General features: G+C 40.7%; 1 protein-coding gene across 2 annotated transcripts in view; it reads right to left on the reverse strand.

Annotated features, from left to right (window-relative positions):
- Positions 1–634: 634 nt before the first annotated feature.
- FAM110B (family with sequence similarity 110 member B) overlaps positions 635–17,727 on the reverse strand; it is an 82,711-nt gene continuing 65,618 nt past the window's right edge. For both annotated transcript variants that reach the window (XM_059815289.1, XM_009809388.2), the window contains exons 2-3: positions 17,355–17,421; positions 635–3,208 (exon numbers count right to left, since the gene is read on the reverse strand). In XM_059815289.1, coding sequence (XP_059671272.1) covers positions 1,794–2,906 — 1,113 coding nt within the window. In that variant the 5' untranslated portion in view covers positions 2,907–3,208; positions 17,355–17,421 and the 3' untranslated portion in view covers positions 635–1,793. The remainder of the gene's footprint in view (positions 3,209–17,354; positions 17,422–17,727) is intronic.

Genomic DNA, 17,727 nt, shown 5'->3' on the forward strand with positions numbered 1-17,727 from the left:
AGAATAATTCAGAAGACTGTGGTGATTCATTATGAACAGATGCTATAAACAGGAACAGTAACATTGCTAGGTAAGGAAGAAGCAAGCTATTTTAGGAGTCTTGAAAAATCTCTTCTAGTTCTTCGGACAGATCATGCTGCTATAGTTACTTTATAAAAAATTATATTCTGGAAAGCACTTTAGTAAAATAAACCTTTTACTGGAACTATTATTTAACCAAGACCTTCTACAGCACTAAAACACACTGCAATTGAGTTCCTGATATAGTTTTAAGAATGGGAGGGTTAAAAAAAAAGAACAAAAAACCTACCACACCTGCACCAGGAGCTATTTATTAGCATAACACTCTTCCTTTTAAAGATTTCGTAACAACTGAAGTATATACAAAGTCTTACAGCATTTACACAATAAAAAAGTTTCCTATTAGCTGATGAAGTATAAGGTAGTGCTGCAATTTTCTTCAAAGCATGTATACAATAATAGTGAAGCAGACCACTGTACTTTCAACTTCTCTGCTATTACACCACCACTGTCAGTTGAAATGACAGTTAATTAAACCACTGGGAAGACACAGATTGTCAAAAGATTTGTAACAGGTTGACCTGCAGCACTAACCACCATAAAGAGAAAAAAAAAAAAAAAAGAAAAAAAAGGCTACATACTGTCATGTTTCTACACTTTCCTAGAGCTGTAACAAATTTTCACAGCCTTAGATATAACATATGCAAGACAACATAGTCACAATTTTTCAGATATAGTTCAGCTACTGAGTGTATTTACTTCTGAATAGGAGGCGTTATATTGATATGGCTGTGTGTTTCCATTTTTGTTCATTAACTGTTGAAATAGATCTACAAAAAAAAAAAAATAGACAGCATGGAGTTTGTAGTCATGATGTGTTTGACTAATAAAGGCATTCAGTATCAGCTATAGGATCTAGTCACTCCCGTCAAAAGTTTAAGACCAGGAATCTTTGAGCAAAAAAACAAACCTGCAAAATCCTGCACCTACAACATTTCCATCTGTTGACTCCAATCTTGATTAAGCTTTTCCAACAGTATAACACAAAACCATTAAAATGCTTATACCAACCCAAATGCAAGACTCATTTAGTTTATGAGAGGTCAAGCAGATTCATCAGACTACTTCTGCTGTAAAACTGAGGGAGCTTACCTAGAAAAAAGAAACCTTTACTGAACAGTCCCTTACTACAAGCAGGGATATATAGTTTAACAACGATACATAATTTAAGAAGGTAACATTCTTTGCCTTTTAGAAACAGTTTCACATGTGCCAATAATGCACTTTCTACAAGAGATAAGGCTGCTTTGCCTGTCGTCGTATGCCTAAACCTCTTATTTTGGCCAATTTTGCTCTTCTTCCCTCCAAAGGGATTCTGTTTCAACTTAGAAGCTAGTAACGTCAGTTGACAATATCTGTATTAAGACAAAAAGTGACATATAAAATCCACAAGGAACCACATAAATACCAAAGAAGTCATATAACCTTTCCATGTAAACACTTTGATTATACTGAAGCCCTAATTAGATTCTCGTCTTAAACTTTTGGCAGATAATGTGTATGCTCAGCCAGGCTTTGCAGTTAGTTATTGTTCAAGTGGAAGCCAGGGCAGCTCACATGTTGACAAGCATGCAACTTGGAAACATTGCACAACAAGCAACACAAAGAGATTTGAGAAGTGTACAAGACTTCAAGTAGACTTCACAACCCTTCACGACTTAATATTCACAGACAAAGATACAGTCCTTGCTTTTTCTACGGTGGATTTCCTCTCACACATGGGACACTTTCTGTGACTCTCTAGCTTGCTTGATGCTATATAACCACTTGATGATTCTGGCATTCCTTTCAATGGCAGAAATGCCGTATGGCACACGGTCATTGGCACTGTCATCGTTTCTAAGGTCACTGTTGCTGTCCTGAGACTGTTCACAGTCTGAGCTAATCATGCTTGCACTGCGAAAGTTGAGGGATATAATATCAGAGTTAGCCCTTGCAAAGTTTTCCATCCCGAGGTTTTCAAGCTCTTCAGGATCCAGTCCGCAGTAGTTAAAGAACCGCTCAACATCTGCGTCGACACGAAAGTATCTGTCGCTTAAGTCTGATTTTGATCGCTGTAGGGAGGGTCTTCTACTAACTCCACATCCAGACTCGACTGCCTCAATCTCTGGGGATTTCAGGGTGGCGATGGCAGCGATTTTGGGCTTTGGAGGCAGAGGTGGGGCTGAACTACTGCAGGGTATTGCTTTTAAGGGCTTTGCACTAGTTACTTTCCTAATGTCTGAGGAGCTGTGAGAGACATGTAAGAAAGTCTCTGCCGACTGATCTAGGAGCCTTCTGCTGACGTTGGAGCTGCTCTCCTGCGGGCTGCTACGGCCCTGCGTGGGGTAAACCTTCAAAGATTCGGCAAACGAGTGTCGGTTCAACTCCGTTGAATCGGCCCTGTGGGGTGGCCAGTTTCGGGGACCGTGCTTATAACCTGAACCGGAGCTGGAGCCTTCGGAGCTGTTGATAATGTTCTTCAAAATCTCAAGTTTCAGATTTTCTCTCTGGACACCGCTCTCGGTCTTCGCGTTGTTGCTGAAGACCTTCAAGGTGGGGCTTCCCAGTGCTCGCTTGGCCGCGGGACAGACGGGCGGCTTTGCCAGCACTGCTGGCTTCACAGGCTCCTGCTTGGCGTTGATGACCTCCTGGCTCTTGACGTATTTTGCCTTGTCGGCTTCTAGCCTCTCCACTGCGCTCAGTCTTTTTGGATTAGGCTCCGCCTGCCTGCGAAAATAGTCAGGTCCTTTGTTCAGGATGCGGAGAGGAACGGCAGACGTGAAAGTCACGGCAGGGCTGACCGGCTTCACCATGCTACCTGTCGGTAGTGTTTCTGTAGGCATGTTTGGTGGTCTTTCCCCCGCAGCCGTTTTGGATTCTTCTCTGGGATCTCCTAAATGCACGGTGCAGAAACATGTACATTAAGCACAATGAATAGCTGATGAATCCTGGGATCTGAGCGTTAGCAGCAGCGCCTCATCTCACAGCTCATTAAATAATGCTGCGTTTCTCTTTTAAAGGCAGCCTTTGTAGGGCAAGGCCACCCGACACAAGTCCGTATTAGTCTGCTCCGCCGACTCCTTTCTTCTCGCTGAAAGATGCAGGAGTCTCGCCGTTCCCTTTGTGCTCTGCTACCGGCAGCAATCTGAAACGCAGAATAACCAACCACACGTTAGCGAGAGCGCCTGACATCAGAGCGATAGCAACAGCCGCCTCCCGGTCCTCCTCTCCCACTGCCGGACGGGATGCAGCCGCCGGCGCAGGGGAGGCGGTGCTCGGGGCGCCCATGCCCCCCTCTCGCTCTGCACCCCTGGGCATCTCGCAAGAAACATGTTGCTCGTTGCTTACAGTCTAAGCTTGAATTTAACAAAATTACACTGTAAAATAAAAAAATAAAATAAAAAAAATGAAACCCCACCACAACACAGCCATGTATTGCTGGAGGGAAAAAGGGAAGCAAAATGTGTCAATTCAGAGACTTACACCCATCTATCTCCTGAAGATCAATGAAAGAGCACTTTCAAACTAGTATCTTTGGCTTTGATTAGTTCATTTGTGCACACAATTTATCTCTAAAGCCCAAACGTTCTTCTCCTTATACGTAACATACTCTGTAAATCTAAGAAATTAAGCGTATTTTCCTTTTTTATTAAATGCTCCAGAAAACATGGTCTAAAAAGCAGAGACACGTAGCTTTTTTTTTAAGTGCAATGCACACATTTCATTGTTAACCTAATAAAAAAGCAACAATTAAAAAGTAGAAGATCTTGCTAAAGCCACCTATTCCAGTTCAAAATCTGTTTGAACATTAGTCCAGCAGTAAAATAAGGATTTCCAAGTTCTCACGATCACCTTACAGGCTTAACAGAACAAAAAAAGGCTTTGTTTCTTGATGAAAGATTTTGGGAGCATGCAAAAACGTTCTGACTGGGTTTGAAAGAAAAGAACTTGTCTTCACATTTGGATATAATCGTTCAAGTTTTCTACCAAGCGCTAAGTGCAAATGAAGTTTACCTTAATCTAAATTATTTTAAGATCCTATCACTTAGGATTGTCACAACAGTCTGAAATCCAACACCATGGATGATGTTACAAGTGCTGTAACAATTTTTCCCACATGAGGCACTGAAGGGCACTTATCATGGAATCTACTTTTCAAGCAGTGATTTAGCTAATGGGTCTCATTTGTTTTACTACTGCCCCATTAATCTATGCTGCCCTTTTTAATATCCCATTTCTGTTATCGCTGTGTTCTTCAGGGAGAGAAAGTAAAGCAGCTGCTACTTCTTCACTTGTCCTAAGGAACACAGAGCAGCATTCTTCCCAGGGATGACCCGCTTTTGTGCGTACTGCTATGTTGTGCATGCTTATCCATCAATAGCCAACTTACTAATATAGGGCATGCCATCAGTATGTTGTTTAGACCAAAAAATCCCACAAAAATTTAAATTCCAGCTAAAGATACATAAACAGTAAAAAGAAAACAACCTCAAGTACTGATTCCCAGAAATACATGATATATACGTTGAATATTCTCTCTAAATCATCCAAGGTCAAAGCAAGTAAATAAAATATATAAATGCTATAATGAGATTCTAAGAAAAAGCTGAGCTTTCTCCTGAAGGCTCACTGTCACAAGCATTCTTCAAATACAGACTAACATATTTAGGTGGGTGATAAACCAGACATGCATTCAGTGCAATTGAAAGGGGAGTGAAATGTTAATTAAGCTTCCCTTTCAATGTTGTTTTATAAATCCTAGCACTAACTCCTCAGCAGTTTGACTTCCTGAATTTTAACTAAGTCTTTCTGAAAGAGAAAAAGCTCACTTTCCTCATTTGAATCAACATATTTATTGGTACTATTTTGAAATTAAGTCTCAAATTTCCAGATGTTTTGAAGGAAATTCCAACACGCATCTGCACGCACACATTTCTCTTCCGTTCACACAGATCAAATCTTTCCATGTCGCCAGCTCAGAGCTTGATGGCTAAGTGCTTGTAAAAACACCCCATTGGTGTGTGTATTTGATACTTGCGTGCAGAAATCAAATCTATGCGAGAGCAGGGGTCTTGTCAGGAGGAAGAAAATCCCCAAAACAACTAAAACCCCAATTCTCTGTACTAAACAACACTGCCACCCAACTGAGTTAATACCACTTGAATAGGCAAGACCACAACTCTCCATTTCCTCCTCGGTGGCTGTCATTAAAGGCCACCATGGTCCTGCCTCAGAGGACAGCTGCCAACTCCATTCTCCTCCTGGCAAGCGGCTCCGTGCACCACTATGGGTCGGAGCTGTGGGAACCAAGGCATCAAACTCGAGGCTGCTTTTGGAAGTCTTTCCTCAGCACTTAACAGCTTCCTCACTCAGGACAGCCCTGATCAATGCCAGCAAGCATTGCTTAGGAGGCTATGCATCCATGTTGGCTTCAAAACCACACTTAGAAGGTAAAAAGGAGGAGGAGGGGAAAAAAATAAATCCCAGTGTGCATGCATGTTCATCCGAGAGAACAAGAGTGCTTGTTTGCAAGCACATACAGGGCCAAGTGCCCTGAAATCAATGGAACTATGCTGTGACTGGCAATGAGCTTCAGGCATGCCTAGAAAGAAAAGCAAAGTCCTGGTGAAGAGCCAGGGCAGAAATGTCCACCCAGGCCAGCACAGGGAGCCAGAGGACTAACAGCCAGGTGGTTACGTGGCCAGACACAGAGGCTTTGTACCTGTGGGGCTGCTGGCATAAATTATGGTACATGCCGCTACAAAAAAGGATCAACTGAGGCTTTGTGTGTTGTTTAAATTACCCCATTTCACCAAGGTACTGCATTTAAATATCACAGGAAAGTTTATTCAGTACTCTTATCTCAGAGAGCTAAAAATTATTAACCAGACACTGTTAGAAAGGAAAGTGGGATGAAAGAGAGGTGGATGAATGTAAAGTGCTAATGAAATAACTTCTGCCTGTTTTGGTGATGGCTGCAGCCTAATTCTGCTGCTAGCAGGGAAAGTGAGTGCAATTCCTACCAGCGTCTCTGCTGTCCACGGGCACCTGAAACAAAGCAGTGACACTAGAGAGCCTTGCAACTTATTAATTTCATCAGTAATGAAAAAGGCTGAGAGGCAGCAGTACAGCGTAGTCTTGGGAAGACAAAATTATGCCACTTAGTTTCCAATTGTGAAAATCATCGTTGCAGCAACAGGGGTATAGAAATGGCTTTCTTCTGGCTTAAACTCCAAAGAAACCCACTGCTTAGGCATCTGAATTTCCTGTTGTGTACAGCTCTGGTACTGGTTTTGCACTGCAGAAATCCAAAGGCAAATAGGTTTTCTTCACCCACTCCCAGAGCAAATGTGTGAAATATACTTAGGGACCTAAGAAATGTTCCTTTTACTCTGTTTACATCCAAATGCCTACTCCGTAGGTGTAATTCTTCCACGGACTGAATTGTGTTTTTCAGGATTCACTCCAGATTTCCATTATTGCTCTTCCTTATAAAAACTGCTAGACTTAAGAGATTATTTAAAGAAAGACAAAGCTAAAAACTTACGCACAAATTCAAACATAGTTCATTTTAATACTATGCATGCATTAATAAAACCTCTCTTAAAGTTCTTGCTAACTGAGCTCCTCTAACATCCAGCGACTGTTGCAGACCTGCTGAATAGAATACCAAATGTACCAAGAGGTAGAGGGGTTTTGGTTTTTTAAAGCTGTATTTTCAGCCAGACACTTTGATTCAGGATTCCTTTGTGACAGAGGCAGAGATCCAAAGCACTTAGTCATTCTAGGCATTGTGCTCTAATCACTCTTAGGTCTGTAATATGTTTGTCAGATATTCACAATTAAATAACAGAAGCACTATCTGCATGATTTAGGGGAACACAATACAGCCTAGAGCAGCAATAGCTATACAACTAACATTAACTACAAATAAATCCTGTATAAAATATTCTCTCCTTGATTTAAAGCCAAGGCAGTAGGAGGAGATAAACTACGCAGAAACTTTGGAATTACAGTTCCATATATTCTAAATATGCTGTGTTTTGAAATTTAAAAGAAATTTATGAACTGGCCCCACTGGCAAGTATTTATTTCTAGCAGTATTATTAATACAATGTTATTGTACAATACTCAAGTTTATTTTTTCTCTCATACCTAAAGCTATATTCTAAACACAGACTGAATGATGCTAACTGGTTCTGTGTTGCCCTGTAGCTCCTACACCTTGGCCAAGTTTCAGCCAGCCCTTGCCTAAAAGTATCCACAGAAGAGCATTGCATATTTTAACAGTATTCAAGTTGCAACAAAGCAGCAAAAAACAACAATGAAAATGTGGCCCAAATGAAATTAGTGGAATTTCTGCTCTTGATTTCGGCAAGGACAGAGCTTCACCAGACAAAGCTACAATGAAGCTCATGCTCTTAATTCATCCCCCTGGGACAGCAGACGAAGGGATTGTACAGGAGGTAGGATGAAACACAGTGGATAAATATAACGAAGGCCGACAGCCTTTACTCTGCTTTCCTTGATTTTTAAAAGCCCGTGTCAATCTTATTTTCCAGATGACAAAATATAATTACCACAACCTCAAGATGCACCATAAACATCACATAAATTTCAGCCTAAGTAATCAACAAGTGATCTCAATAGGACTCAAAGAGACCACAAAACAAAATTTGCATAGGAACACAGGACACAGATGGATAATGTCATGCTCTGCTAACGACTAGGTGCACTTTAGAACTGCAGGTTCGATTATGAAGATGCTACTTTGCTAACAGTCCCTGAAAAGCCTATAAATGAGGACTTCACTGAGAATGACTTGCTGCAGAACTATGCATTAAGTTATACTAACATGTATGTCTAAAACTGATATAAGTTCTTCTATGGATAATTGTCGTTTTAAAGCTCACATATTTATATTACTAGGTTTAAAAATACAGGCTAAGCCTAAATAAAACAGGCATAAATTGACATAAGATAACACTCATCCAGAATGGCAGCAGTATTTAATTTTTGAAACCAATTTTAGATAAACATATGTATGGGTGTAGACTTGGTCTCAATATTAACTGTCAAGATAAAGCATGAGGAGATGGAATAATCTTTCAGATCTACCATGCCTCAAAGTACTGATGAAAGTGCTGATTTTCAACTCTGCTCCCCCCTAAAATGTGAAACATGAATAGTAAATGAAGAGCAGTATCTGTTCAAGTAGATGTTTAAGCCTTCAAAAGGCCATAGAAATGTGAACTACAGTGACCTAAAACCAAGAGTCGCAGAATTATGTAGACGTGGGAAATCTTCACCAAGTGGGAAGATAACAACTGTGGCAAAGGCGGCCACTTTTCACTGCTGAGGTATTACTTCCAACCAAAAAACCCAAACCACAACTAGCATTCATTTTGTAATAACTTGCATAGATGAATGTACAATGGGCTGATATATTTACGCTAATTCTGCTTTGCTCTTACATCACACTCAAAGACTTTTAAGATAAAACTCTCCATAAACAAAACACTGCCACCACTTAGCACTCTTTCTATTTCACTGTACAGTTGAAAAGATGGTGTTTAAAGCATAATGCTGCCATAACCAGAAATGCTAACACTGTTAGGGGGAAATAGCTTCTGGAAAACCCATGGAGGTACAAATGCCTGGAAAGCAGGAAAGCAACTTAGCAGATATACTTACATACTGCCCCTGTAATGTATGCTTAGTGCTCACTGGAAGCTGGATAGAGATGCCTCTTCAAAAGAAAACCTTCAGAAAGTATTTTGCTTCTTTTTAGTTCTGAAATCCAGCACTGTTACATTTCCTACCCAGTAGCAATAATCCACTCTCAGCGATACTTGCTTCTGGGTGAATACTGCCCTATAGATGCCTCCCAAACATGAAAACTCTATTTTCTTTCAAAAGGCACAGACAGCTGCACAAATACACAAGAAAGCTCAGAAATGAAAGTTCCCTTTCTTCCAACTATATAGTACAACAAAATATAAGTCATCTTATTATTTAGTGATATTACATGCTGTGTTTGTAAAAGCTGTAACGGAAATCAATTCTGTTTTCTTTGGACCCCTGTGTTGCTTACACCATACTGCACCCTTTGGAATAATTTCAGCCTCTCATTAAAAAAATAAAATAAAAAAAAAATCAGGAAAAGGCCTAAAAAGTATAATAAGGAATGTAACTTTTTATTACATTTGTAGCTCTAGCTTTATGCGAATACTTCTATTTCAGTGTGCATTTTATGAGAATGATTCTCTAAACACTTTTCAAAGCTTTAGGAAACACCTTTACTGCTCATTCATCAGCCAGTGTCAATGATCCCAAGTCCAAACCACTTTTATCCTTTTATCCTGCATCTCTCCATAACCATCACGTTCAAATTTACAGCCTCCTCCCTACAACAAGATCACAATTCCCAATTTATCCTGTGGTCTCCTGGGCCTACACAATTTCCACAGGATCCTCTCTGCACTTTTAGAAATCAACACAACCCCCTTCTTCAATACAGGGTACTTGGCCCTGGTGCTCTGTCACATTTCAGAGGTTCATCAGACCCTGAGACAGGTCCCTGCTGCACCAGGTCCCAGCTGTTTGGTCCCTCTTCTCCAGAAAAAGGGGGATTCTTATTTCTCTGCTCCTTCGCCACCTCCTCTTCAAACCGTTTCCTCATTGCCCCATCCCATTTTTGCAAGACACAGTAACTCCTGCTCTGCTGTGGTTGAAGGAGCAGTGCTATCTGGACTGCACTTTTCCTTTCTTCTCCTCTACTGACAGGAAAAGCTAGCACCTCATCTCCTTGCTCCTGGCGGCTGTCCTTCACAGCCATGCTTGGGTTCGGCATCCTGGAAAAGCACTTTTTTCCCTAGTGGTGACATTTTCAATGTGTAAAAAAAAATAATTAATTGGGGGGTCATTGCTGCAGACTGGGAGAAAACAGAGGGAGGCAGAACAACAAAATGGTTTTAATTATGAAGCTCAGCTTAATAACATAATGAACATAATTATGTTTTGAATGCAACACTATTCATTTTAGTTCACATCTCAAATCCGTGGTAATTCTTAACAAGTCCATTTTAAGACTGAGACGTATTTTAAGTTACCCAAATCTTTATGGTAATAAGTTCAGTAGAAATCATATCCACTAGTGAAGAAGGAAATCAAAATCTTCTATTGCAAAAACGCAGAGATACACCTACAAAGCACCCTCCTTCTAGTATTACCACACAGATACGCCGCCTCACTAGTAGGATTTGCAGACTCCACACATCAGTCACCCGCGAGGTCCCTGGCCACAGCAAAGTCTCATCCTCTGCCCCGCAGACAACAACAGAAGCACAAGCGTAATCAGTAATTAGGCAGCTGGGAAACAGCTCAGTAACTTCTGTCGCATCCCTCACCAAAAAATTCATTATCGTTAACTCAGCCATGGAACATACATTGTGGTAGCAGTATTTTCAAAATGCCAATTCTGGGCCATTGACATCCTGAGATAAATTAAACATAGTCCTAAATCCTGTAAATGTTTGAAAACTTGTACGAATGTTAAAGCATTCTACTGCAGCATACTTGTCATCACCAGTGCAACTATGGGATCAGACTTGGTCTTAACTTACACTATGGAGTGAGCCCTAAAACATAAATCACCTTGGATTAGAAGAACTACTTCTGCATGTAAACTTGGAAATACTAATAAATCAAGCCAGATTTAAATTGATAAGTGAATGTGCAGTGTGTCTACCAACACGGCCCTGGTAGTCAAAGACTTGAGGACCTACGACCAGGTGACTTCAGTAGGTTCACCTCCTTTGTAGCTACTGCATTGTCGTGGTTTAACCCCAGCCAGCAACTAAGCACGACACAGCTGCTTGCTCACTCCCCACTCCGCCCCAGTGGGATGGGGGAGAGAATCGGAAAAGTAAAAGTGAGAAAGCTCGTGGGTTGAGATAAGAACAGTTTAATAAATGAAGTAAAATAAAATGATAATAATAAATTGTAATGAAAAGGAAAATAACAAAAAAAAAAAAAAAAGAAATAAAAGCCAAGACAGACAAGTGTTGCAAATGAAAACAATAGCTCATTACCCTCCAACCGATGGCCAGCCTGTCCCCAAGCAGCGGTCTCCCAGCCAGCTTTTCCCCTAGTTTATATGCTGAGTGTGACATGATATGGTATGGAATAACCCTTTGGTCAGTTGTGGTCAGCTGTCCCAGCTGTGTCCCCTCCCAACTTCTTCTGCACCCCCAACCTACTCGCTGGTGGGGCGGTGTGAGAAGCAGAAAAGGCCTTGACTCTGTGTAAGCACTACTCAGCAATTATGAAAACATTTCTGTATGATCAATGCTATTTTCAGCACAAATCCAAAACACAGCCCCATGCTAGCTACTATGAAGAAAATTAACTCTATCACAGCCAAAACCAGCACATTCAGCACGGCAACATGGCTTCCCTTTGAGATATGGCATCTCACTTCAATGCAAACCTATAAAAGCAACCTCAAGCTGAGCAGTCAAAACTAATGAAGACTGAAACACACACACCTCAATTGGCAGATTCTGTAGGGAAACAGAGTCTCTATGTTCACCATTTAAGTGACAGCAGTGTTCATAAAATCTTGGGTAGCTGATGTTAAGGTTTATATCTCGCCTTGAAGCACATGTTCCTCTGCCAGTACTTTTTTGCTTAAACTAATAAATTGAGAATCACTTCTGAACTCTTCTGTCGTGGGTACAACACCCCAGCTATGTCCTGAACACCAAACCAGGTCAAAACCTGGACGCCTTCCCCATATCTCATATTTGACTTCCATGGAAAGGAACTGTGAGAAATCTGGAAGGAACATGAGCATGTAGGACAGGAGGGATGTTCAGAGGAAAAGGCCCATGGGTATACCCTGCACACCCATGCCAACCAGCATAGGTGCAGCCCTGTTGTTTCTACTAACAGGCTTGCACACAACTAAGGCTGATGGCTAATTCCCAAGCTGTAGAGGAACCAGGGATTTCTTTGCCCATCTTGCTTGTTCACACCACCTTATCTAGCAGGTACCTGCTGGCCCTAAAAATGCAGTCAGGGATGACGAAGATGACAAAGAAAACACCTTTTCCTCTGCTTGACTTGGAGTGCAGACTGGAAGCAGCCCTTCAGGGCTGATGCTCACGGTACTAGGCTATACCATATGTAGAGACAGAACCATCTCCAGCACTTCTTTTCAAAGGTTTCCACTTTTAAAAAATAAGTATCTGCAAGTTTTCTTTAAATTAAGGCAAGAGTAAAAAAGCCCATATACTTGGCAAGAAAATCCGGTTACTAACCCTGCTCCAGTGCAATTAAGTAATTTCTAGCAAGTAGGACATTCAGCTGAAATAGAAAGACCCACTCAACATTCTGCCAACCAGGTTCTTCCTCAGGAGGTGGGAAACTTGCCCCAGTTCAGGGACTGCGATTTGATCCTGTCTCCCATTTCTCAGAACAGTGCAGCAACCTCTGATCTCATGGACATAAATGGATACCTGCTGCCGCTGCCAGCTCGTTTTTGTGGGAAAGGAAAAAAGTTACCAGAATCTGTCATAAGAGGCCAAAAGCCCTGAAATCTCAAGTTGCCATGTTTAGACTCTTATTTATTGAGAAAAGTTTTCTAAAACTGTTTACAATGAGAAACATATTAAAGGAACATAGTATCATAGCTATAAACATATTTTATTTGTGAAATAACAATAAACACACAATGAAAATAGCTGCAGTTAGACATTCCCTTGCAGTTACTAACCCTGCAAAACTCCAGAAATGTTCAAATACACAAAGACCCAAAGTAAACAAATATGGCCCAGAAAAGAGAAATAATCCCAACGATTTATGCTGTGAAAAGAACAGAAACCATAAAGAGCTATTATAAATGGAAAAAAAATATATCATACTTAAAATTTCCTTTCCTTTAGTCCGGGATTTAATTAGCAAGAGAAACTTTTTAAAGTATGTATTTTCAAAGTTTCAAAACAAAGCTTAATAGCATCTTTATGAAGTTTCTTACCCTTTCAGAAAATATATTTGAAAAAAAAAGTGCAGAAGTATATGGAATATTTCTTATAATACTTACCAAATTTTTACAAGCAAGAAACCAGAATGCCACATAGATTACATATATTTAACTCTTTTCTCTCTTAGTTTAACAGCTTACTCTTATCTTGTTACATGGAAAATTCTTTTTAATAAACTCTATACATAAACACAACCCTTTCGTCTTTGGAAATAGATATTAAAATACAGCCAATGAATGTCTTTTACTGATATTAAGAACTTACGAGACCACCTTTAATAGGCAGTACAGTAGACACAATTAAAACCAGAGTATGCTAAAACCAGTACCATTAGAAAACTGATCATGCTCAGCCAATGGAGTACAATAGAGTGGCCTAATTCTGACAACTGAGGACTTTGAGCTACTCTTCTGATTAGCTGTGGGGTCTTGGTTGTCAAAACTCCTGGTATTAAACAGCCTTTTCTGTAACATGAGCTATTACTGCAGTAAGGTCAGCATGGCTATTTATTTCTTTCTACACCATAACTGCCCTGAGTTAACCATTTCTAAGCATTGGAACTTTACATATGTGAAATATTGCCCATTTAATTTTTTCTTAAATAAATGCACTATAAAAGTTGTGACTATGTAAAAACAAATCAGTTCTCTTTTAAACAATAATTAAAAAAAACCAAACCAACAAAAACAAACCACACATGATTTACAGCAGTGTTCCAGGGCATTGCAACCTTCAGAGCAACTCCATGAATGGTGTCTTTTATTTTTGACTGGTACAGCTATGGTTTTCTCTAGATAAGAGGACATTTTCCCATACCACAGGAGAGTTCATTCCCCTTTTCTCCAGCCTCAAGTCTAAAGATACATCGTGTTAGAAGTCAAGAAAGAAAATGAAAGGAGTGCATAACACTATGTCTTGAAGACATGTATGTATATTTAAGACTTCTTCAAGCAGATGGTTAAAAATACTAATTTTGGCACTGGAACACAACGCAATTTAGGTCTTCAGTGTTATTATGATGTTGCAATCAATGATATAGCTGTATGGCCCAACACAAGTACTACACTGTATGTGCATGGCTTGATTACACATTTGCATGTGTAACTCCTTAGACTATACCGGATATATTTACTGGAGCTGTTGAGTGTTAGCTGTTAGAATACATGGAGTGTATTTTCTTCTTAATTGCTGTATTGGAAATACGTGCCCACAGAATCCACATGTTAAAACTATAGATCTTCAGAAACTGTTCACAACCTATTTAACTGAAGATGAATATCCAGTTAGCTACTTGTTAATGAGCATCCAAACTTTTGTTTAATATCCAAGTTTGATGCTCAAAGTGTGTTCTCCTATTACTGAAATTTAAAGTAACTACTCTTCACTAAAACAACATTTGTAGAAAGATGCTTCTAAGAAGTCAGACTGTCCAGAGTCTGTGCACTGAATGGTTTTTGCATATCATGCATATCTGATGAAGTTATGATGATGATGGTAATTCTTCCTGGGCACAACTTTTAAGAAACCATAAAAACCTCACCGCTTTAAAGAAAACAAAAGCTGTATCGAGTTGCGACCAGGGTATTTAATCAAGTGGAGAGGGAGGCAGTGCAGGGAGGGTTGAGGCATCCCAGCTCAAAGAAAGAAAAAAAACCCAGACCTGTGGGGGAGTGTGGGGACAGACACAAGAAGAGTGAGAAATGGCAAGACACAGAGAGGTAGAGGAGAAATGCAGTTACCAGGAAAAGGACAGAGAGGAAAAGGTGTTGGGAACAGAGAAGGGGGCACTGAACAGTGGGTTGGGAAGCAAAAATAGAGTACAAGGACAGACAAGGGATTAGAGGAAAAAGGAAGGACACTTCAAGTGCTCTTCCTCATCACCTCCCTCGCAGCTCCTACATCAGAAGAATACCAGCTTTGGAGCCCTGCACGTTTTCAAGCGGAAAACGAACAATGGAGGAAATCCAGTCAACCAGAAACACCGGCCAGTCAATCGAACAAGTGCCAAGGTTTGCTGTAGCCTCATCAGTAAATCCAGTTCTTCCTTTTGGCATGGCTTCAGCTCACTTTCATATGCTGTTTGCGCGCAGAGACGTGCAATAGGCTTGCCCCTGGGGAGTCCTGAACTGGGAATGCTCTCGACCCCGTCCTCACAAGTGCGTCAGACTATTGCTTAGAAAGATTGCTTAAATTGTTTCTCTATTCCTATCCCCCCTTATAGTATCAGACTACCTCACCATTGCTACGTATCTGTTCTCCTCTCAGATCTGTGATACACAGACACATTAATAGGTCCTCCCTCTCCTGTAAACAAAGCAAGATCTCCAAACAGGGAATTAAATACAGGATTGAGTATGATTGCCCAAAGGAACAAAGGAAATTTCTTCCAAACTCAGAAATTAGATACAAGTATCCCAAGCTGGTAGCTACGGCTTTATGCCAATAAATTGTTACTTCTTCAGAGATGACTATCAGCCAACTTTTTACATAGGTGGATCTAGAGAAACTGAACTTGAACATCACAGGGCCAGGCTGCCTAAGCTAGACAAATCATGAGATGCCGGAAACAAGGCGCCGAGCCTCAAGTGAGGGCATATGGTGTCTGTTTTCTCATCCGCCCGTGCCTGCTGTGTAAAGGTAACCTCCCCCAGCCAGCCGCCCTGCCAGCACACCATCCCTGTCATTGCTGGGGAAATGAGTGCCTCCAGTGAAGGAGATGTCCCTCACCCACCAGCACCAGCTCATCACTGATCTGGACTGGTTTCAAGACATTATCTAAAAGCCAATAACGAGGGAAGGCTGGCTGTGTCACTGCAGCCAGGGCCAAATGCTGCTTTCATCATAAATCACAGACCCAATCTTTTCTGTTTGTAAAATGAGCAACATATCTCCAGCAACAAACTACAGACCTCCTAGAGCATCTGTACAAACGCCAAACATTGAATTCCCTTTTTAAGAAGGCAGAAATAAATCCCATACAGTATGACATCAGGAAGGTAAAAATATGAAACGTGACTGTGAAATTAGTGTAGGTTAACTTGTGACCACAAAAACTAACACAGATCACTTACAAGGCTTTGAATGCTGCTGGTGTCAGTCCTTAGCACAGCCAAGACAGTTTTGCTGCCTTTAATTTCATACCACAATGTATCTGGAATTTCAAGCTCCCAATTTCCTCAGCTGACAAAAATGGCTTCTGAGATGACTTCTACATTCTGGGAACAGATTTTGACCCTTAAAGTAGCTATGGATACTCTCAGATTTAACATTTTTGTCTTGAAATAAAACAGCAGCAATAATTGTTAATTTAAGACTCCACATGATGCAAATTTGCATTCTGGAGCCAAATATGGTGATTGGAAACAGATGAACATGAAATGCCTTCTACTGAGCGGAATTAAAACTAAATATTAGTGAAACGTGTTGCTGATTTGATACATGATGCATCAGACATTGATTACTGATCTTTGCTACAGTGAAAAACCAGAAGTGCCCTACTAGTCTTTCAAGAATTGTACAAGCACTAGTACAAAGTGCCCCATGTACAGCTCCTGTCCCCTCCTGCCCTCTTGGGTTTCAGCCGGTTTCCTTGTACTCACCGAGGATGAAGCTACTCGATATATGACATTCTTTCCATTATTCCTGACACTGGATTTCCCCCTTTTGTTTAGGAGCCTTAACAATGAATAAAAGATTTTAAACTTTAATGCTCATCTCCTGCTCAGACCTTGAAATCAGGCTCAGAGTGCTGTGGAGAGACTCAGAGATGTTTAAGCTTTTTTCTGGTTTTGAGCGCATTAGTAATAACCAGATAAATCACAGAAAGCTCTGGAAGACTAAGGCTAGAAGCGCTCACTTGCACTGAAGGTCTCTGTTCTAAAAAGTTAACGCAATCTACTGAATGGAAAGACTACAACTAAAGTACAGACTGGGAATAAAGGATGGGGGAAAAAGCCTGAAACTACTGGACTATTTCCAAAAAGGATTCTGCCACGTTGACACATACATCGCTACGTGATTGAGGTCAGCAAAAGCAAGCCTCAATCTTTCTTAAACAGTACTGAAGTACACATTTGCAACTAATGAATCTGCCAACCCAATCAATTAGAAAGGTCAAGGAAGAGAAATTCATTTCCAGAACATAATTCCGAGGACAGCAGAAGAGGACATGGTAAAGGCCTTCAGGAATTGCCCTCCTTTTATCAAACCCTGGAAAAAAATGTGCATTTTAGTTCAAAAAGGTACCTGTAAAAGCGCAATGCCAAACTCTTGTCCACGCTCTGAACAGGTGAATGTAATGCTCCAGGGGTTTCTGAAAAAAAAGAAGAAAAAATATGAAAAAAGTCATTAAAAAACCACAACAGAGCAGTAATACAGCGGGTGCATAGACGTCAGTGCAGCTGTGACGTTGGAGGTCGTGGAAACCAGACGCCAAGGCTGGCCCATGCCATGAGAAGGGAGGGAAAGAAACGCAAGGCAGCCACAAGAGCAACCACGACTATTTCACATGAAAGACGAGATAAGTGATGAAATCAACATGGCTGCACACTGGAAAAGCTAGGTGCTATGTAATAATAACAACTAATTATAAAGTCATTTGGGAAGCCTCAGAACACAA

The sequence above is a fragment of the Gavia stellata genome, chromosome 3, assembly GCF_030936135.1.
Source record: "Gavia stellata isolate bGavSte3 chromosome 3, bGavSte3.hap2, whole genome shotgun sequence".
In the NCBI taxonomy this organism is placed as follows: Eukaryota; Metazoa; Chordata; class Aves; order Gaviiformes; family Gaviidae; genus Gavia; species Gavia stellata.